This window comes from Quercus lobata, chromosome 4 (genome assembly GCF_001633185.2).
Source record: "Quercus lobata isolate SW786 chromosome 4, ValleyOak3.0 Primary Assembly, whole genome shotgun sequence".
Lineage (NCBI taxonomy): Eukaryota > Viridiplantae > Streptophyta > Magnoliopsida > Fagales > Fagaceae > Quercus > Quercus lobata.
In genome coordinates, this window is record NC_044907.1 from 74361637 (window position 1) to 74384371 (window position 22735).

At 36.3% G+C, this 22735-nt stretch overlaps 2 protein-coding genes across 3 annotated transcripts; one reads left to right on the top strand and one right to left on the bottom strand.

Moving 5' to 3' along the window:
- Positions 1 to 5740: 5740 nt before the first annotated feature.
- Positions 5741 to 6907, bottom strand: LOC115985793 (mitogen-activated protein kinase kinase kinase 17-like). The gene has a single exon (XM_031108689.1). It carries the CDS (start codon positions 6905 to 6907, stop codon positions 5741 to 5743), a length of 1167 nt encoding a protein of 388 aa, XP_030964549.1.
- Positions 6908 to 17049: 10142 nt separating this feature from the next.
- On the top strand, positions 17050 to 21134 carry LOC115986799 (zinc finger CCCH domain-containing protein 17-like). Of its 2 annotated transcripts, XM_031110124.1 has the most exons (8): positions 17050 to 17172; positions 17660 to 18248; positions 18627 to 18812; positions 18908 to 19009; positions 19444 to 19596; positions 20087 to 20266; positions 20493 to 20590; positions 20672 to 21134. In XM_031110124.1, exons 2-8 carry the CDS (start codon positions 17661 to 17663, stop codon positions 20796 to 20798), a joined length of 1434 nt encoding a protein of 477 aa, XP_030965984.1. In that variant the 5' UTR covers positions 17050 to 17172; position 17660; the 3' UTR covers positions 20799 to 21134. The 2 variants fall into 2 exon arrangements, with proteins under 2 accessions (XP_030965984.1, XP_030965983.1); XM_031110123.1 differs by having other exon boundaries at positions 17050 to 18248.
- Positions 21135 to 22735: the final 1601 nt, after the last annotated feature.

Below are 22735 nucleotides of genomic sequence, written 5' to 3' on the forward strand. Positions count from 1 at the left end.
GTGTTTTGGTGGTTTTTGTGTTGTGTGGTGGTGGGTTTTGTGTGGATAGTGGTGGATTTTCTATGGGTGTTGGTGGATTTTCTATGGCTGCTGGTGTGTGGGTGGTGGTGGATTTTCTGATATAAAATTTGTTTAGAAGTTGAGAAAATGTGAAAATTTGTAGGAAAATAGCATTTTCAGAATGTTACCAAACATCAGAAATCGTTTTCCTTACTATTTTCCATTGCACACCCAACCGCTTGGATTTTAATTTCCTTACGGGAATTAATTTTCCTCTGCATTCATTTTACACTCGGAATTTGATTTACATCGAACCAAACATAGCCTAAGTTTCACCATTAAAACAAGGGTATTAAAGTCTTTTTCTTTCTTAATTCTCATTATCCTTCTCCTTTCTCTTCCATCTCTTCTTCCTCTTATCCTTCTCATTAATAGCTGTGTTGACTAGGAAATTGAACTGGGTGAGCTTTTGAATTTGTAGTAACACTAACTTGATGGCTACCTTTGAGTCAATTTTATGCTATTGAAGGGGGTAGAATGATGAGATTGACAAAAAGAATCAGCAATAACCTTAGTGGCTCTTTCCTAACAACTTTCAAAGGATTTTAGTCTTTTTATGCAAATGAGAGTATCTCCTCTATTTGTTGAGATGACATTATGTATTTGTTATGTTGAGTTTTAAATTCTTCATGGCTCAATTTTGACGCACATGTGCAGAAAAATTCATCAATTGCAAGCTGGAATCGACATTTTTTTTTTTTTTTTATACAAAAAATGAAATTATGAGTAGTTTGGGTCGAAGTGTTTGCTCGAAACTTGAACTGGCCGGGCCTCTAACTGCCAATCATCACTCAGAACTTCCATGATTTAGTGTTAGAAGAATGGTTGTTTGCAAGTTGAGTGGCCAATTTCGAGCCAAAATATATGTGAAACCAACATGTCCTTTGAGATGGGTCCAAATTGGAACGCATTCTCTTAAGTGAGGTGATTAATATCATGGGGTCACTTGTTAAAAACCATTAAGGAGTGACTGAGATTTGACTTATAATGTGGCCACTTGAACGTAGTTCAAAATAGAAAAGGAAGAGTTATTTTATGATTTTATTTTTTATATGCTCATGGGTTAGACATTGGGCTCGGCTTAGGTTTGTGGGGGCTGAGTCCTCCAATCCATATAATAATTTATTTTTATTATTTTTTGGTGTCAATTAGTCTTTGTACAAAATTTTATTCATGACCAGTGTGTTAATTTTTATGTTGTCCCTCGTTAATAAATGTAAGTTCTTTCGCATAAAATATATTTTATGCGTAGAGTCAAATAGAGAGAAAGAGACACAATTTTATTCTCTATATTATTTAGATCGTGGGGCTTCTTCTAATTGTTGTGCGTCATTGTATCTTGAGTGACAAATGTCTAAGAGTCTCAAAACATCAATTGTGAGGAGTAAAATATGTCTTAAGGAAATTGTGTCAAACACATCTAGTCTGTAAGTTTTTCTATTTAGTTTTACAGATTTCTATTTGTTGTATATGTATACAAATGTATTATTGTTTGTGTTTTTGATTACTATAAAATTAGCTTGTGTTTGTCCTGTCTAAGGAATACCTCTACTTAAACGATATCCCTTCTTTACTCCAAAAGCTCCCAAGTTAGAATGAGGCCAAACCACACTGCTCAAGATCCAATTTTGGAAGAGGATTGCGGATTTTTTTTGCAATATGATAAGCATAAAGTTAAAAAACTGGCCTAAGTCTGCTATCTAAAATCTTTGACATGATCTTTTATGTGCCACATTACCAAAGACTCATAGGCCTATAATCATTAACTGTTTCAAGGCTGGTATAATTAACAATGATAAAATAAGGCTGGTATTATTAAATAAAGATAAAACAGCTTTAGTGACAGAGTTACTCGTTAAGCTCCAAAAGCTCTGATAAAAGAAGACTGGTATGCTATCAGATCTAAGGCCTATCCATTCACTTTTTTGACACATTGCCTCAGCAAATTCCCCCTGTCAATGGCCTATCCAAGAACTCCTGTTCACTAGTCAGCATAGAGATAGGGAGCCCCTGCGACTTAGAAACAAGGTTGTGCACTACCCTTCTGTCAGGTGGAGAAAAATTAGCTTGAAAATGCCTCAAGAATTCCACTTGGATCTTAGCTGCTACAGCCCTACTCAATATGCAATTTGTTACAGTCACTTCAAAACTGTTTACCTTTGGTAGTTTTTTTTTTTTTTTTTCAAGACAATGTTTTATCAATATCTAAGGATGTGATTAGTAAGTCATACAAAACTACAAATGTGAAAAGAGCAAAGTTGCTCTATTCTAAATACAAGCCCACTGTTAGTGCATTGCTCTGCAATTAGGTAATCAGGTGTAGTGCACATTAATTTTTGAACTTGCCTTAATATAATTCACAACATCAGACACAGTCAAAAGTAGCACAAGGAATTACCCCAGCCCCCTCATTTGGCATAAGGGCAACTAATCCATAACTTATTTAAATCATAGTTTTAGAAAAAATACAATAAAAACAAACAATCTGTATCCCTTTCTAAAAAAGGAAACAGAATAGAGAAAAGAAAGATTTTTCCTTGCCTCTTTTATGCAGAGTGTGACCACGAGGATAAATAAAATGTTTTTCTTAAACAACACTAAAGTTGCAGGGAGAACACTAGCATTGTTTATTAGCAAGATTAGGCCAAGGTTTTTCTACAAAGTAGTGGGGGGAAAGTCACATCAATCAGATTTTGGTCTCTCACTTACCTAAAACTTCTCCCAGATAGAAAAATATACCATGCATTGGATGCGTGAGTCCTTCCTCTCACATGAAGGTGGACTCCACACCCTTTCCTCACACTTCTTTGTGGTATCTCATGATCCTGGGCAAAAGGGACTACAGCTCTTGCTTTGACTCTCTCTCAGTACAGAACAGACCAGCCACTTCTCTTTGGCTTCTTTATTTTTTGTTTGCTCCTTTCATCTTTCTCTGGGACACAAAAACTCAAAAAGATTTGCACCGAATAAAAGGCTGAAGAACACGGTACTAGGAGATTTTTCCGCTATTACTTTGTCTTTGTGGGATTTCTCATCTTTTCCCACTGGTTCATTAACTTAACCATCAGAGCCTACAAGGAGGTACTGCATTTTCTCTTTCTTAGCAGGCGGTGTGTCAGGTTCACAAGAATTCATCACTGTTTCCTCATTGAAGTCCTTATTGCAATTCTGTCTCATCCCTAAAATTTTACTCACCTACATGTAACATTTTCACTCCCAAGCTTCTAGGTGAAGCAACAAATAAAATTATATAAGAACAACAGTATAGTGTGATTAGCTGAGCAAACCTAATAATACATGAGCAATATTTTACTGCTGAAAAATATAGAGAATCAAAGAGCCATGAATAAATGTTCAGTCTAATCTAAAGATGCAAAGTATGTTGAAGAAGGCGAAGATATTTCATCCCACTTTCATTGAAAATGGACCCCACTTGAGACCTCAATTAGAGCAGGTTAAACATGCATTTCAAGAACAAGAAACAGGTCATAACCATCATAAATCATTATGAGTGAGTGTACTATGATAAGAAATCTGCAAAATATGAAATTCCAGACCAAAAGATAGCATGATAAACTGCCAAAATTATCCAAGAGAGTAGCATTTGAAAGTAGCTCACCAGCATTTGGCATTCTGGCCAAAATTAAGTATATTATTACAAAAGCTCATTAAACCCATGGCCAATCAAATTTATTTGGTGAAAATTTCAGAAAGAATTATGAACCTAACACCACTATGGACATTAGAGAAATTGCACAAACCATAATTACTACTTACAACTAGATTCTTGGTTTCATCTTATGTCACCAATGCATAGTTTAACTTGTCAAAGGTAGAAACTAGGGATCCAGTGGGCTCATTGACAACAACACACCTTGTTAATCTGAGATTGATACTAGTTCTATCAGAAACTTTAAGAATATACAATTAGGCTCCAACAGCAGGTATGGTAGTAGAATCAAGAATATACAATTAAGCTCCAACTTGAGGCAATTTGTGCTCATCAGCAATAAGATTGAACAGATCCAGTCTGTCCAACTCTAACCCTATCCCAAGGAGATTTCCTAGTCAACATCTCACAAACAACATAACCTAAACCCCAAATATCAGAGGGAGGCTCTTTCACACTCCCAATCAAACATTCAGGTGCCATATAAAATGTTGTGCCTCTCAAAAAAACCCCCAAAAACTAAACAATAATTTACTGAATTTTTTTGCAAAAAGTAGTCAACTTTAATACATTAAAAACAAACAAATCCAAACCCAGTTCAACATTGAATCCATGGAACTAGAAATGGCTGAAATATGATAGGAGTACTGAGCACATGACAAAAATAGATGAAACTGATTACTTGGTGTGTACTGTACCCATTATTTTTGCAAGTTATGACACAACTTTCAAATTATATAATGAGATGAATCCTTTGCTGATACAAGAAAATTGCCAACTGCAGCATTGACACAGAAGGCCTATGAGATGCTCCTCAAATATAGTTTATATGCAACCAATAATCTAAATTTATAAAACAAACAAATAGTGTACAAACGACAAACAGAGAACCATTTTACAGGATTCTGAATTAAGAATGAGAAAACATTTCCTCCTAACTCTCTCTATCTCTCTGGTTTCTTTCTTTCCTTCTTTTTTATTTTAATATGTGGGAGCTCCTAATCAACCAATATAGCAACTCACAACAGAGATCTTACTTGAAAATCCATAAAAAACAGCTCATGCAAAGCGTGTTGGTTGAATTAGTGCTTTCCTGAATTAGGTATAACTAGCTAAGTTTGTAAACCATCTCAACTATCAGGGAGCTAAAAAATGAAGTTTTTGGCAGCAAGTAATAGACTTTTTTACATTAAATACAAACAAAACCCAAACCCAATTCAGCATTTAACTCATTTTACTAGAAATCGTAGAAATATGATAGGATAGGAGTACACAACAAAAAATAGATGAAAAGAAGACAGAAATCCATTAAAAAGCAAGTACTCCTATGGAAATTTTCTTTATAAAAGCCACGCAAGAAAATTGCCATAAGAGTACTTGCTGCCATACAAAAAAAAAGCCATTCAAGAAAATTTCCATAAAAATCCTACGCTCATAGGAGTACTTGACAAAAAATAGCTGAAAACAAATTCAGATAGATATAATACCTGAAACACAAATCCACCAGATCCAAATTGCCAATACTAAAGCAATAGAGAGAAAAATATCCATTATTTTTACAAATTACAAAACATCTTTCAAATTCCATTGTGAGATAAACTCCCTACTAATACAAGGAAATTACAAGCCAGAACATGCAATGTGCAGTGGTTGGAATTGTTGCTTTCCGAAAAAAGAGGTTTAACTAGCAAATATGTCAAATACCACAACTCTTAGCCATCAAACAACAACACAAAATGAAAGGGAAACGAGAAAATAAATTGTAAGGAAAAAGCACAACCTTGTTATAGCAAAATTGGGTTATATTATATAGTTGAAAATGTTTCAAGAATAAGTACAATTTTGTGCATGCCTACAGCCTTGTACACTAATCATATAAGGAATACTCTATCTAATATTGTTATAATGAACAATTCAGTGCCTAGTTAAGATAGTATATGAGGAATACTCTATCAGATATTGTAAGAATATACAATTAAGCTCCAACAGCAGGTATGATGGAACATACAGTCAAGCTCCAACAGCAGGTATGGTAGAAGCAGGGCACTTCAAAGTTCGACGCGCTGCTCTCTCACATATATGGTTATCATAACAAGTAACCCTCTTCCTTTTCTGGCCTAAAACAGGCACATTTTCATCTGATCTCCCATCCAAATGTTCTCCCAAATCATCAAATTGCGAAGGAGGAAAACATAACGCCATACCATCATCAGGCAGCAAGCTCAAATCACCAGAAGAACAACTTAACTCATAATCTTCTGAGAAACAAAAAACCTCATAATCGGCCTCATCTGTCCCAAAAACACAGGTAACAGCCGGTATTTCTTCATCACCAAGTCCGTCAAGAAACGGGTGATCCATCAACATCTCAGCAGTGAACCTATACATATATTTCTTTACAAGGCACGCTTTCAGAAAATCTTTGGCTTGACTTGAAACCCCAGTTGGAATTTCAGGCAATTCGCGCTCGTCAACAATAAGATTGAACAGATCCCGTTTGTTAAACTCTTTTCCCCTATCCCAGGGAGATTTCCCAGTCAACATCTCACAAACAACACAACCCAAAGCCCAAATATCAGAGGGAGGCTCTTGCACACACTCAATCAAACACTCAGGTGCCATATACAAAGCAGTGCCTCTCAAGTCCATCCTCATCTTCTTCCTCTGCCATGACCTCTTGGCCAACCCAAGATCAGCAATCTTGGCCACAAAATGAGCACCATCAGTAGCACTAGCACTCACATTCACAAGCAGAACATTCTCAGGCTTGATATCACAGTGTACATACCCACATCCATGAATATGATTAAGCCCTTTTAGAATACACTTGGTGTAGCGTTTGACATCACTTTCAGGCAAACCACACCCACTAGAATTATGAATCAAATCTCTCAAGCTTCCACCAGAAGCGTACTCAAGCAACAAGTTATAAACCATGTCACCGTTATCTTCAACCGTGGAGTCTTCACCAAAGCAGTGAATGACAAAAGGGTAGCCCTGAACATTGTCAAAAACCTCTTTCTCCTTCTGAAGTGTAGCAGAAACAGAAATCTCCGCTGACTTCACTGCCATCAAAGAAGGAAAAGAGCGAAACTTGGATGTGGGTTTGGCCAGAAACACAGACCCAAATGCTCCTTTGCCCAGCAACGGGCCTCTCTCCCACAATACTGAATACATTTTTCACAATCTTTCAACAAGGGTTTGTAAAATTGTGGAAGGGAATTGGAACTCAACAAGGTTTCGTTTTGATTTCTAATTCCAACGGTCGGTAAAGAAATTACCTTTATTTATATTTATTTATTTATTTTATTACGGGTTTAGAAACCGTAGTCAAGTCGGAATAAAAATAAAAATAAAAAGCCACTTTTAACTTTTCAAAAAAAAAAAATCCGCTTTGTTATTAAAAAAAAAAAAAAAAACCCTTTTATTAAGAGAAATGTTTTCACAACATTTTGCCTAACAAATACTACGTAGCAAGTTGTTATTGATTACTATTAGTGGGTAAAAAAATAATTTCAATTCTAAATTCAAATAAAAATTAGTAACAACTTACCACCTAATATTTGTTGTGAAAATATTATAGGCATAGAAAGTCTCTTTATTTTTTTAATCTTTTTTTGGATAGGTTTTGTTTTTCTTTTTCTTTTTTTCATGCATAAAAAAAAATGGCTAGAGGGCGACCTTGGCTTATGTACTACACCTTCATAACTCATAAATTTAAAATAAACAAATAAAATCTAATTTTAGAATTATAACTTTTTTCTTTAAATTATGATTATGTGTTACAGTATTTTGGTGAATCAATTTTGATTTTATTACACTTTTTTAAGACTAAAAAATTTACAGTTAACATAACACATAAAAGGTAAGCCTAAAGTCTAGAAGTCGTACTCAGGTTGGCTCAAGATATTTTGGGGCTTAAGGCAACAAGTTTAGACAACCATTTTCAATCCTAAAAGATAAATAAATAAATAAAAAATCATATGTAATATTTTATTTAAAATATATTGTTCTTGTCTTTAAGAAGCAAAACTATTGATTAAGTTTTTATATCCAAGATCAATTGATAATTTAACTAATCTACTTCATTTTTCTTGTAATAGCGTCAATCTTTTATTATAGAATTTGATAATTAGTAATACCCAACCAAATAGAATGAGCCATTTATATAAACAATTAACAATTAACAAAAACTAATTTTCTTAACAACCGATAAGATAAGAGAGTTAGTGTTTTATTACAAATAAATAAGTAAAATGATGTGACAACACAATTGTGTAAACAGTAAACACTAAAACATGGCTATGTTGGAAAATTTTGCTAAATAGTATCTGATCAGAGTTATTTAATTATGTAGCATCTTTTTGGAACTCGAGTTCCAAAAAGATGCTACATAAAAATAACTTTGGCCCGATACTTTTTTCCTAAATTATTCTTATAATTATGCTATTTAGTCAAAATAATACTTATCATAGTTTTAATAGTGTTCAAATACCTCACTACAACACATTGATGAAATGACTTAATTTCAAACAATACATTTCATTAATGGTATGAATCCAAATTTTGAAATTTTAGGAATCAAAATCAAAATTATCCCAAATTTTAAGGGTGTAGACTTGCAATTTAGTCTAAAAATGAAATATTCAGAAGGCATATTGATCTTTTAAGTCATGTTAGATTTAAATTTTGTCCTTAAAATATATATTATTCAATTATATAAGATTTAATGAGGGTTTTGTTTTGTTAAAATTTGTTATCTATTTATTTCCAATGTTTTTGGCTAGGTTTGTTTATTGGATGCATTTGTATTTTTATTACGGATATAATTTCAATTTAGTTAAACTTCAATTACTAAATTTACCTTAATATGATGTCATGAGTCTTATATCTTTTATATATATAAGTCTTATGAGACAAGGCACTGCCTAATTCTTTTTACACATAATGTTTGAATCATTCGTTAGAGCATCGTAAACATTTGCAAAATACAAAAAACAACCAATTTTATACATTTTACCCAATAAATCTTCCACACCAGTCCTTTTAAAATTGTGCATATTTACACATTTGCTGCAGTAACCGTGCATATATACATGGTTACTATAGCTGTGTAACATATTATTTTATTAATTTCCCATTTCGCTCCTTTTTTTCTCTCTTCTCTCCATCTGCAAAACCAACTCAGACTTCTTCTCTCCCTCATCATCTTCTTCTTCCTCTAATACACACAAACACACCCATATAGACAAACCAACACAAAGACGCACAAAAACACATGGACTGATTGATGCATGTGGATTGGTGCTGCAAGGGAGATCGAAGCTTGCTAGTGGCAGAGATCTGTTAAAACAAAACCCAGAACCCACCATCTCTCACCGTCTCATAAAACCTACAAGAGCACCATCCACCCCACACTGTCCAACCATCACCACCCAACCACTACCACCATCAACTGTTAAAACAACCACCACCACCAAAACTCGTTAAAAAAATGGAAACCCAAAATCAAACCAAAATCCACAAAAAATCAATTCAAAATTAAACTATTCACTAAAAACCCATAACCTAAACTCAAAATCAAAATCAAATACAAACCCAATGGTGGCAGAGACTTGTGGGATCTGAGAAATAAGGAGAGAGATGAGGGATTTGAGATGCAGAGACTTTAATGAGGTTCTGCTCTCAGAGGAAGAAAAGAGGGGTGGAGATCTCTCTGAAATCCGTAACCCTTCTTTTCACTCTGAATGCATGTGGAGCTGATGATTTCCTTATGTTTCAATCATCTTCATCTTCATCATCATCATCATCTTCTCTCTTCCTTGTAGCTTACGAACTGTCCAAAAAAAAAAAAAGATGCAGAGACTTTGAGGAATGAATTTGTGGGTTGGGGAAAAGAGAGAGGCGGAGAGTTTGAGGGTTGGGGGAAAGTAGAATAAAAAAATATTATTTATATAAAATAGAGTGTATAATAGATAAACTAATGTGGGTGTTTTGTAAAAATGAGTGTATAAAATAGAAAAAGTGTGTTTTTTCTTGCAAAATAGACTGAAATTATGCACCATTTGATGCGATTGCTCTTAAATTGTTATAAGAAAAAAAAAATTATACTTGTGACATACATGGGTCACAAAAAAATTATATATAAACAAAATCAAATATTTCAATAATATAACTAAAATTGAACACTAAAATATATACTAACACAAAAGAAAAATATTTATTTTAAGTTATATATCGAAGTATATTGTGTAGAGTAAAGTTTTTATTATAAAAAAAATCCATAATAAATTATTAAAATAATTTAAAATACAATAAATTCCTTAAGCTTCATGTGGGGCCCGAAATCTAAGGTCCCAGCCCACTTTGTGTAAAGGGCCCAAAGCCTAAGCCGAGGAGCCTTACTGCCGAGGACGCACGATGAAAGCTCCTTGAAGGCCCAAGGATGTGGCTGAGGACAATCTCACGCTCAACACCTCATAAAAACGCACGAAGAAAATGACAAACTTAGTACAAGAGCAGTACACGGGAGAATGCTGCCAACACCATAATGTGGAGCCCAGCACCTGACAAGCCCATACTCATACCATACTATCCAGTTTTTCCCAACCACTCTGACGTATGGATTGATAAGACGAGTAACTACCCCGAATAAGGAAAAACGGACACGTAGGTGAAGAACGGGAAGGAAATACTAGTATAAAAGGGAAAGAGAGCTGAGAAAAAAGAGGGGGAGACCCCATAAAAAAAGAAGAATGGCGAGGATGAGACACTCCTCGGACTAAGTCCGAGGAGATAAACCTTTCAAACCATATCCGTGTAAGGCTTAGCTATACAGGCCAAATCCACCTTCGTAGGGGCTTCCATGTAAATCATGAATAAACCGCCGTCTGACGACCAAGGTCCTACCTTTCCAAACCCATTCTCTACAAATCGCATTGTTCGGGCCCTTTACACACGAGCCCAACGTTATCCTTGGGCCGTTAAAAATCGTGTTCCTACAATTGGCGCCGTCTGTGGGAAGGCTTGCGCGTTGGCGCAGATGGCGGTGGAGTCAAGCCTCTATCAGGCAGAAGTTCGCAAAGTTTCCTCCATCTTTAGCGACATGCAGTAGTTGCTCCGACATAAACTTCAGCTAGGGGCTTCCGGCCTCGAGCTAACTCTCCCCGCCCTGGTCTAGGGGCTAACCTTCAAAAAATAAATAAATACAAAGAAAAAACTACAAGTTTTGGACAGAACCAAGGCCTTGCATGGTCCTCGGACTCAAGCCTATGGGGAAACCAAGTACTCAAAGAAAAAACTACAAGTTTTGGACAGAACCAAGGCCTTGCATGGTCCTCGGACTCAAGCCTATGGGGAAACCAAGTACTCAAAAGAAAAATTGCAAGTTTTGGACAAAAACAAGGCCTTGCATGGTCCTCGGACTCAAGCTTATGGGGAAACCAAGTACTCAAAGAAAAAACTACAAGTTTTGGACAGAACCAAGGCCTTGCATGGTCCTCGGACTCAAGCCTATGGGGAAACCAAGTACTCAAAAGAAAAATTACAAGTTTTGGACAGAACCAAGGCCTTGCATGGTCCTCGGACTCAAGCCTATGGGGAAACCAAGTACTCAAAAGAAAAATTACAAGTTTTGGACAGAACCAAGGCCTTGCATGGTCCTCGGACTCAAGCCTATGGGGAAACCAAGTACTCAAAGAAAAAACTACAAGTTTTGGACCGAACCAAGACCTTGCATGGTCCTCGGACTCAAGCCCATGGGGAAACTAAGTACTCAAAGAAAAAACTGCAAGTTTTGGACAGAACCAAGGCCTTTCATGGTCCTCGGACTCAAGCCTATGGGGAAACCAAGTACTCAAAGAAAAAACTGCAAGTTTTGGACAGAACCAAGGCCTTGCATGGTCCTCGGACTCAAGCCTATGGGGAAACCAAGTACTCAAAGAAAAAAATGCAAGTTTTGGACAGAATCAAGGCCTTGCATGGTCCTCGGACTCAAGCCTATGGGGAAACCAAGTACTCAAAAGAAAAATTACAAGTTTTGGACAGAACCAAGGCCTTGCATGGTCCCCGGACTCAAGCCTATGGGGAAACCAAGTACTCAAAAGAAAAATTACAAGTTTTGAACAGAACCAAGGCTTTGCATGGTCCTCGGACTCAAGCCTATGGGGAAACTAAGTACTCAAAAGAAAAATTATAAGTTTTGGACAGAACCAAGGCCTTGTATGGTCCTTGGACTCAAGCCTGTGGGGAAACCAACTACCTAAAAGAGCCAACATGGGGTTTGGGCACGACCTGGACGTTACATGGACCTTAGAATCTATCCAAGGAAAATTCCCCGTTGATAATCGGGCTAATCCCTAAACTACATAGATTACCCGATCTATCCTCGGATCCTCAATACCCAGAGGATTGATGCAATATAGGGTAATATGTTGCCAAAAACACACAGTCGAAGTCCCTCACTGTTCGGCTACCCTTTCAGACAAATTATTTAGAGTTTATCGTTCTCGGACGATCGCCTTGCATGCATTACGAAGCACTCAGCCATTATCCCGGTTAGTTTTATGAGTTTTAATTCACTGGAAATTATCATTATTATGCTTGTTAATGTCGGTAAACTAGAATTAGTAGGTTTCTGTTTCAAGGTTTCCTGCTCTAAGTATCATCAAAGGAAAGCACACATGTAGCACACCCATGCACAAAATAATTGTTACAGAAAGGAAAAATATTTAAAAAGAAATAAATTCATCTTTTATTAAGACAAAGAAACAGTACAACGTACATTAAAAGAGCTCAAATAAGCTCATACTGAAACTAACTACACAAAACAAAAAGAGAAAATACAAGGGAATTAAGAAAAAGCCGAAGAATAGGTGCAGGGGAGAGACGTGCTGCCACTTCAAAATTTCGTCTAGGGGAGCCATTCCGCAATACTTTTACATGCCTTCAACTCAGGCAGTAAAAGAGCCCAACTTGAGACTTGCACTGTTGAAGAAAAGGTGCAGAGAGCCCGACTCCGGGCTAGCGCCGCTGAAGAAAAGGTGCAGGGAACCCAACCTGCGGCCAGCACAGTTGAAGAAAAGGTGTCGGGAGCCAGAAGTTGATGAACCTCCACAAAATCATGCCTGCGATAAAGTAGACGGCGCTGATGGCGGAAAACCTTGCTTCTGACGCACCAAGAATTTGGTGCAACCAGTACCTGCTTTAGATTTTGACTGAAAGAGGGAGAAATACCATCTCCCCCTTGTCAAAACGGGGGACTGACTTGAATCTGTGCCTTCCTTGTCTGTACCACATCACCTTGAGTATCATGAGGATTCGGTGCCTCTGAAGCGTGTGAAGACCTTTCATCCCCACCCACGCCTCAAACATCTTGCTTTAAGGCAGAATGGCAATAGAAATGGAGATCGTAGGTATGGCGGAAGGAGTATGATTCTGAAGGAAACAAGAGAGTTCATATGTAAGGGGAGTGACCCCCTATCCTATTTATACAGAGAGCAAACCGGTGGCATTTAATTCATGCAAGTTTCCAAGGAATGCTACGGACAAGGCAGACTTGGCTCAATTTCCAACCTCATCCGCAGCCGTAGGATCTGAAGATCCTCGTGAAGGCGCGCCTCAAGTATCGAAATGTCAAAGGACTCCACGTGAGTGAAAAATAAAGGAGTGCCTCTTATTTTGGCACGTCTCCCATGTAAATGGAAAAACACAAGTACTAGTAGAGTACAGGATTTGAGCGAGCCATAATGTGGGCCTAACGTCACCAAAACCCTCCTCCCTAACTAAAAAGTCGGGCAGCAGGATTTTGAGGGGCTATTGTGGGGCCCGAAATCTGAGGTCCTAGCCCACTTTGTGTTAAGGGCTCAAAGCCCAGGCCGAGGAGCCCTACTGCCGAGGACGCGCGATGAAAGCTCCTTGAAGGCCCAAGGATGTGGCTGAGGACAATCTCACGCTCAACACCTCATAAAAACGCATGAAGAAAATGACAAACTTAGTACAAGAGCAGTACGCGGGAGAAAGCTGTCAACACCATAATGTGGAACCCAGCACCTGACAAGCCCATACTCATACCATACTATCCAGTTTTTCCCAACCATTCTGACGTATGGATTGATAAGACGAGTAACTACCCCGAACAAGGAAAAACGGACACGTAGGTGAAGAACGGGAAGGAAATACTAGTATAAAAGGGAAAGAGAGCTGAGAAAAAAGGGGGGGGAGACCCCATAAAAAAAGAAGAATGGCGAGGATGAGACGCTCCTCAGACTAAGTCCGAGGAGATAAACCTTTCAAACCATATCCGTGTAAGGCTTAGCTATACAGGCCAAATCCACCTTCGTAGGGGCTTCCATGTAAATCATGAATAAACCGCCGTTTGACGACCAAGGTCCTGCCTTTCCAAACCCACTCTTAACAAATCACATTGTTCAGGCCCTTTACACACGAGCCCAACGTTATCCTTGGGCCGTTAAAAATCGTGTCCCTACACTTCATTTTGAGCAAACTAAGTTGATACTTTTAATGAATTCATTATGATCCATATGAAATAAAGAGAAACAAAGGGTAAAAAAAAAAATTATAAAAGATAAAAATGAGAAGGCATCCACTTAGCATAATCACTAAAATTATGGTAGATTATTAAAATAAATGATGAAACATCTTTAAATTTCTAAAACTCTTGGTATAAGAATTTTACTTAGAGCAATGTTCGGAACTTTAACAATAGCTATAAATCATTATATGACATGAGAGAGAGAGAGAGAGAGAGAGAGAGAGGGCACAACCACAACATGTATGACACAATTTTTTTATTTATGAGAAACTTGGTATATATAACTGAAATTGAATTACAACAAAGATATGAAAAGGCTACTGCTTTATAGGCAATTCAGGTGGATGAGGTGTCTCACCATTGGAGGAGAAACTCCTTTCCAAACCTTGCAAGTCTCATTGCATCTAGCAAAAAGAGCAAGTTCATGAGTAACCTTGTTATAGTCTCTTTTTAGGTGTATGATCTTCCAGCTATTGAAGAAATCTAGAAGACTAAGATTTCCTTGGACAAGATGGCCGATTTCCCTACTAACTTCCTTTGATAAAATGTTTTGAACAATTGAGAGTGAATCTAACTTGATGATAACTTGCTGAAGTTCCATTTCCTTCGCTAGCAGGATTTTAGTTTCCCTAACCATAACTTCAATCTCCAAAACCATATAGTTGCAGGGAGTGACTTGCATAGCCCAGTTGCAACTTCACTCTTGGAATCTCTTATGATCACACCCAGACTTGATTTCCTCCCATCTTTCAATGTTACCTTATCAACATTTATTTTATAAACCCTAGCTAAGGGTCTTTTATAGCTTAACTCACATGTTGTTGGCCCATAAAGGAAATAATTAGAAGCTTCTTTATAATCTAGAAGAAGATTTGTGAAGTTCCATATCAAATGGCGAGATGATGGAAGGATAAAGAATTAGGCGCTAACACGCCGTGGCGCAGTGGCTCTAGTTCTACCGCCTCTCTCTTTCTCTCTCTTTCTCTCTCCACCAATCTGTTCATCTTTTTTCTTTCTATCACATTCAAATTTTTGGGACTATTCTATTTTTTATCTCAATAAATAAATAAATAAATAAAAATTGGGACTGTGTATTTTTTTTTTGAGTTCACGTGAGTGTCATGTGCCACTTCCGTTAGTGTTTTAATGTTAGACTAACTGATGTATTGATTTGGCAGTCGTGGAATGTTTAAGGAGTAAATTGGCCAATATAAAAGTTGAGGGGGTGTTTTGACCATTACTCTAAAGTTCAGGGGGGTGTGTGAGCATTTTTCCCAAATAAAAAATATAATATCCATATCTCTAATTCTCTAAAACAAAATAAAAGTTTTGTATTTACAAAATAAAGAAGGTTTTTACTAAAGATACTTATCTATTTAGAGAAAAACACACACACACACACACACTATATATATATATATATAGGGTAATTGTATCGTACCCCCCCCCCCCCCCCCCCCCCCCCCCCACAAAAAAAAGGGATACGGTATCCACTAATAAGTAACTTGTTATACTAGGTTACCAAAACTTCACATTTAACGATTCTATACTCATATTGTGTAGTTCCAATAGTTTCTTTCTTCCTTTTTAGGTCATCCAACAACCGTTGAATCCCGAAGCATTCAGCCTACTAATTTTCGAGCATTATTAAGTTCCATTCTCATATTATACAATTCCAACATCAGATATGATAGTTCATTTGTCACATTCAATGGTTCCCTTATTTTATTTTCTCACATTTGACGGTTTCATCCTCACATTGTGTAGTTCCAACATCAAATTTAACAATTCTTTTGTCATCTTATTTTTTTCCTCACATTTTACAATTTCATTGTCACATTTGGCAGTACCAACATCACATTTGATAGTACTTTTGTCACACTTGATGGTTCATTTATTTTTGTTATCACATTTGATGGTTCCATTGTCACATTAGGCAGCACTAATATCACATCTGACTCCACTTTTGTCACATTCAATGGTACCCTTTTTTTGTCTCAAATTTGACAGTTCTATTATTACATTTGGCAGTGTCAACATCACTTATAACTGTACTTTTGTCATATTCAATAATTCCCTTTTTTTTTTTCCCCCTTTTTTTTCTTTTATTCTTACATTGGATTTCATAGTAAACTACATTGCATTTCATAACATCTATATGATACAAATAGCTTCCTGATCCAACTTCTATCAATTGCATTTTAATTATGAGTAACACTAAACTACACATTTACAATATGTATGTGTATTACATCATTAAAAAAAAAAATTTAAATACATGATTGAATCAAACAGTATGACATAACAAATGTTGTCGTCTTAAAAAATAATTAAATTCAACATAATCATAAATTTAATTAAGAAACCTCTCATTAAACAGTACAATAGAAACATTTTTATTTTTTTAATTATTAAATTCTACACACATATTTAAATTTAATTAGATAGCCTACTTTTACATTGGACTTACACTTTAATTAGTTGCCTCAAATAAAACTGTGAGCTTTTTCTTAATTTTAAATAAAGTAATGTTAAGAAAAAGCTTGCCTTATTCATTAAGGAGCCAAAAAAAAAAAAAAAAAAAAAAAAAAAAAAAAAAGAAGAGGCTTATAGCTTTTTATACTGCCCAATTAGGATTTTCGACCTTCTCAAATTAAAAAAAAAAAAAAAGATTTTCGAATTAATACCAACGGTCGGAAGGGCAACCTTATTTCCATTATAAATAGACACCGCCACTCTTACTTTTCAGTACTCTTCGTATTCTCTCTCTCTCTCTCTCTCTCTCTCTCTCACACACTTTTCAAAATTCAAACCCTAATTTCCATCGGCGATTTGAGATTGTTTCTGATTGAACGAAGATCTCGGCGGCTCGATTTTCAAAGTCTCTCAGGTTTGCTATTGCAATTAGATTTAGTTTTAGATTTAGAATTTCTTTAGCTATGATCGCACCGACTTTTGTAATGATCGAATCTATTCTCAGCCTTGGACAATGTTACCAAAGTAATTTACTTTCTCTAGGGTTTGCCGATGGATCGGCGATTAGGTTTTGGAAGTTTGTATTTTGTTATGTATTTGATAAGGGATTTTGGAATTTTCTATAAGCTGTTATTGCCAAATCAGAATTTCAAGATTCTTCGGCTTCTTTAGGGTTACTGTTATAGCAAGAATCCTAAAAATGGTGGAACTGGGAATTTTCTGGATACTTTAGTAGGGTTTCTGTTTTGGGAGAACTGAGAATTTAAAATCCTTGATTGGTTTTTGATTTGGAAGATTTTCTTCCATGGAAGAAAGAGATTGGTTTTTGTTTTTGGCTGCTTCACTTTGTGGAAGGCTTTATTCATTGGTTTCCTATTCCTGTTATTTGTGGGTGTTTATAGTATGGAGATTAAAACTGCAAGAAGAGGGCCACAGGGAAAAGAAAGTTCTGTTTTTGATCGATTAGGAGCAGGACGAGGAGGGCATTTAAACAACAGCAGCAACAAGATATGCAAATTTTGGCTCAGTGGTAGATGCCTTAAAAACCCATGTAGGTTTGCCCATTCAGAAACACCTGATGTGGCCACCATTCACCGTCCCAGGCAGACTCCTTACTACCCTCACTCCAGCAACGCTTTAGTTTCGAATACTTGGCGAAGGGCTCCTAGGATTTCACAAAATGTTCAGGAGAAGGTTGTTAACCACAAGTCTTGCGAAAATGTTCCTGGGAAGTCTGAATCAGACTTGGAAGATATTAAAAAGAAGTCGCCAGAAGGTTCTTCAGAATGTTCTGTTGTTGAAAATGATTCTAATCTGGAGAATGTGGTCGAAGAAAAGCCTCTGGAGCATGTTCCTAAGAAAACTGCAGAAAGGGTTTGTGAGTTCTGGGTGCAAGGGACGTGTGTCTATGGTGATCAGTGCCCTTACCTACACTCATGGTTTCGTGGGGATAAGTTCAAAAGGTTGGCAGAGCTTCAAGGGCACAACAAGGTACCTATATGTGTTTGATGAACTTTATTCTTCCATTTCCATTAGGATTTTGGTGTAAATTTTTTTAATTTGGAATCTGATTTCATAATGAGACCTGAACTCAGTTTATGCCAAAGTTAAACCTGGCCTAGGCCAGCCTAATTAATTGTTTCATCATTTGAATACTAATATAGCCCATTCATGATATCTAGATTATAGAAATTTGATTTGTTCCTGAATAAGAACATGGAGCATTATATGCTTCCCTCCTATTTTTACAATGGGATTCATAAATGACAATTGATAGAAGACCAAAAGATATCGTTGGTTTATAGAAATTATATCCTAGATAGAGCAAGTTGTTTTTGAAAAACCATATTTATGAGTTTTTGATAACAGGCAGTCAATGGAATTGCACTTCCTCTAAGATGCAACAAGCTTTGTTCAGGTAGTAGTGATGGAACAATTCGGCTTTGGGACTGCCATACTGGTCAATGTGCTAATGTGATTAACCTTGGTGGGGAAGTTGGATCTGTTTGTAGTGAAGGCCCATGGCTCTTTGTTGGCATGCCAAATGTTGTGAAGGTGAGCTTGAAACCGAGTAATGTTGTGATTTTTTTTTTCCTGAATTTTGTCAGTGCAAGATGTGACCTTGATTTAGCATGTTGGTGATGCTGCAGGTGTGGAATACCGAATCAGGTGCTGAATACAGTCTCAATGGACCTGTTGGGCAAGTCAATGCATTGGAATCTGTTTACAATTTGCTTTTTGCTGGGGTAGAGGTAGGCTACTTTGCTGACAGTTTAGAATTCTTGCATTCTCTATCTAGCTTTTATTCTTTCTATTTGATTAAATTTGGGCAATGTTGAGTTCAGGGTGTTTCTCTTTTCAGAATTTCTTTTAGTTGTTTGAGCAAGAACTTATCTGATTTAATGTACTTTGATATGTGAGTCATATCCATAGCAGATGCTTGGGGTTGGTGCAGTTGGTTATCATGCTTGACTCACACAATATAGTTTCCCAGTTTGAACTGGGGGCTAAGACACTACTGTCAAAGCCTTTTACTTATTAAAGAGGCGGGGGGTGTGTGGATTAATGACCAATGTTAATGCTCGAGGTCTCACTAGATTTTGGTGTTGAGTGTTTCATGTGTATACATCACTTCTTTCTAATTAAAGTTGGTCCGAAATTAATTTAGTATTACTTTTGATTGCAGGATGGTGTTATTTTGGCATGGAAAGGCACTTATGAAACTAACCTTACATTTCAACTTGCTGCAACCCTTAAAGGCCACACACATGGTATAACATCTTTAGTTGTTGGAGGAGGCAACAGGTTGTACTCGGGTTCCAAGGACCACACAATAAGGGTTAGTTTTTTCTCTTTAAGAATTTTTTTTTCCTGTTGTTCTATCTTTTTGTTGTTAGTAGTTAGTATTTGAAGAGAGATTAATTATTTAACATCATTGGTGCTTTCTTCTGCTTTACTTGCTTCTTCTATACTGAAAGGACTGTGGTTGGATAGTATCTCATTTAGACCTGGTGCTGACCTTTTGCTTTAGTGATTCTGTATTGTTTTAGTTCAAAATTTCCCCTTTTCAAATCTTGCATTGAACCAATATGATGTACTCTCCCTCACGTATTTTGCAGGAAACAATAACATATCCTTGTTTTAGTGACTAAATTATTTACGATAAATTGATTAAGTTCTATTCTGTAAAACTTAGCAATATATATCTTATATTTTCGAAATTTTTGTCTTAGTTGTCATTTTCTTTATATGTGCACAAGGATCATATATTTTGTTTTGATTTGTCAGGGAAAAAAAAAATTAATTTTTGTTCTTATATTTTGTTTCAGGTTTGGGATCATGAAAATTGGCAGTGTATTATGACACTGAATGGGCATGATGATGTTGTGAAGTCTCTCATGTGCTGGGATAAGTATTTGCTGTCTGGTTCATTGGATTGCACGATAAAAGTTTGGGCTTCTACTGATGATGGCAGCCTGGAAGTAATCTATACTCACAGTGAAGAACAGGTAAGTTATTGAACCACAATTAGTTTCATTTTACTCCCCCCTTAAGTAATTGAGGTGTGCTACAGTCGTTGAGCAGTATCAATTGGTCTGGTAATGGCAAAATTGTATTGTTATGTCAGAAACTCAATAGGTGTATTATTTTGTTGCAATGTCATGTTGTTGATACTGTAGCCTTAGTTTTTAAAAAGTGTAAACTAATTGGATGGCATGATTGTTCATTGTACAGGGCATCATTGCACTTGCTGGGATGACTGATCCCGATGTTAAACCAATCTTGTATTGCTCTTGTAGTGATAAATCTGTCCACCTCTATGAACTGCCAATGTGAGTACAATTTTCCCTTCATGAAAAATCTTTCATCTCTTCCCTCTTGGATTCGACTAATATTAGTGATTTTTGTTTCAGATTCACTGACAGGGGCAGATTATTTTCAAAACAAGAAGTCCAGACTCTTCAAATAGGTCCTGGGGGCCTCTTTTTTACTGGGGATCAGACTGGTTTGCTGACAGTGTATACATGGGTAGCAGACTAATGGCTGAGACGTGCCCAAGACTAAGTACAGCATGCTTTTTATTAGTTATGGCAAACAATGTACAGTATTTTGAGTACATTTTCCAATGTACAGTATTTTGAGTACATTTTCCAATGTACAATATTTTGAGTTTAGAAATTCATGTTATTATGAATATTGTGGATAAAACAATGTAAACTACGTAATGAAAATAAATAACTACATAACCTAAGGAAAGGACTTTGGTTTACTGTTTTTGTCTACTGCCCCCCTTACGGGTGAACAAAGTTACAAAATAAAGTGGGATTGGATGATATTCAAATCACCTCTTCCCTTTATTAGATTTTTTTGAGGTCTACTTGGAGGTTCAGAAGTCCATTTTCCAGCAATTGCTTGATTTAGAGAACTCTCACGAATAATATTGAATGTATTTCAACAACAAATCATGTGCCCTGAACCAGATCCTTATTTCTTATTAGATTACATGAATATAATTTCTTATTCAATTACTCCTTTTACAAAATGTCTCCTTTTCTATTGAAGAGATGGACCATAGAAAGTCATTCCACACTTCCTACACATTAAGTGCTCCACTTGAGATTTTTAGGTGCTCTACCTGAGATTTTAAGTTTTAGCAGTTTACTGAATCAACTGTGTTTGGGCTCTTGTTGTGTTTGCCCCTCATTATATAATGAATGGTGACTTATTAACTCAGCATGTCCAATTTTCTTCCTCAGCAAAGATGTCAAGTGGACTGAATCAATGTCAATCCCCACAACAACAATCTGACTGCTATACCTTTTAAACATGCTGATTCAACACCTTAAGAACCAAAAAGAAAAAAAGTATGATCATTAATTTTTAATTCCTAAATGAAACTTGTTGAGCATAATTGAAGTAATTTAGAGAGTAAACAAGTATGTAAAGAAAAGGTAAATTTGGTTCAATTTTAATAATTCAAAAAAAAATATGATTACCTTGTACACCGAATACAATTTGCATGGCCCTGGACCGAGCATTGTGCCATTATTTATTCTGACCTGGATGGATCACTATGTTTTGCTGAAAAAAAGTTCGAGTGTCAATTATTATGAAATAAAAGCATGCATGACTGTAATTTCAATACTTTTCGGTCATTATACTTTCTAGTGCTCGGAGTGTGCGTCTAGAGCATGTTGATATGGAAGGATCAATCGGAAATATTTCTTCATAATTTCCGGAACTATCTAATTGACTTGGAGACCTGGCTGGTGGGAAGAATGTTTACCCAATCAAAGATTAAATCATATTGTACTTTGCTTGAGAGTTCCGTGGTTTCATATTGGAATTGTATTCCAAAAAACCACTAATTTTGGGGAAAGGAAGAGATCATATGAACCACGTCCTCTTGGTGATTACAGATTTCTTTCTGAGAATTGATATTCTATTCATAAAAAATTTTGCAAATTAAATCATACATCCAATTGATGGTTAACAAGTTGCATGATGCATGAGACATAGAAACTAATTAATTTACTAATGTACTCCCTAGAGCGATTTGAAAGACTAATAACTTTTCCAAGAGACTTATAACTCAAATAACATCTACGATTTAAATTCCCACACCTCCAATTATAGAATTGTAAAATAAATAAATAAACAATGAAATTAAAAACCTGAATATAACCTTATAAATTTTCCTCATAAACTAAAATACATATCCATTGTCTTCTGTAACTCATCTCGATTTCCCAACTCTCTTAACCCACAAGACCCATCTTACTGTGCTTGACCCGACCCACGTAGGCAAGACCCATTGCAAAGAGCACCGGATCCAGCGAAGTCATACTTGGTGAGATTTTGTGACACACCGTCGTTGTTTGTTGTGTAAAGCCTTTCATCATTGTGGTTCGGACGTCGACCCAAAACAAAACAAAAAATAAAAAAGAACGAAATCCTTGGATTCTACTTATTGAGTT

What these genes read in the sequence shown, in the direction of transcription:
- LOC115986799 (XM_031110123.1), top strand. Translation starts at nt 17,661, where the DNA reads ATGGAGATTAAAACTGCAAGAAGAGGGCCACAGGGAAAAGAAAGTTCT. An exon ending in AGCTTCAAGGGCACAACAAG is followed by an intron (nt 18,249 to 18,626) that starts GTACCTATATGT and finishes TTTTGATAACAG; the next exon opens with GCAGTCAATGGAATTGCACT. An exon ending in ATACTCACAGTGAAGAACAG is followed by an intron (nt 20,267 to 20,492) that starts GTAAGTTATTGA and finishes TTCATTGTACAG; the next exon opens with GGCATCATTGCACTTGCTGG.
- LOC115985793 (XM_031108689.1), bottom strand. Translation starts at nt 6,907, where the DNA reads ATGTATTCAGTATTGTGGGAGAGAGGCCCGTTGCTGGGCAAAGGAGCA.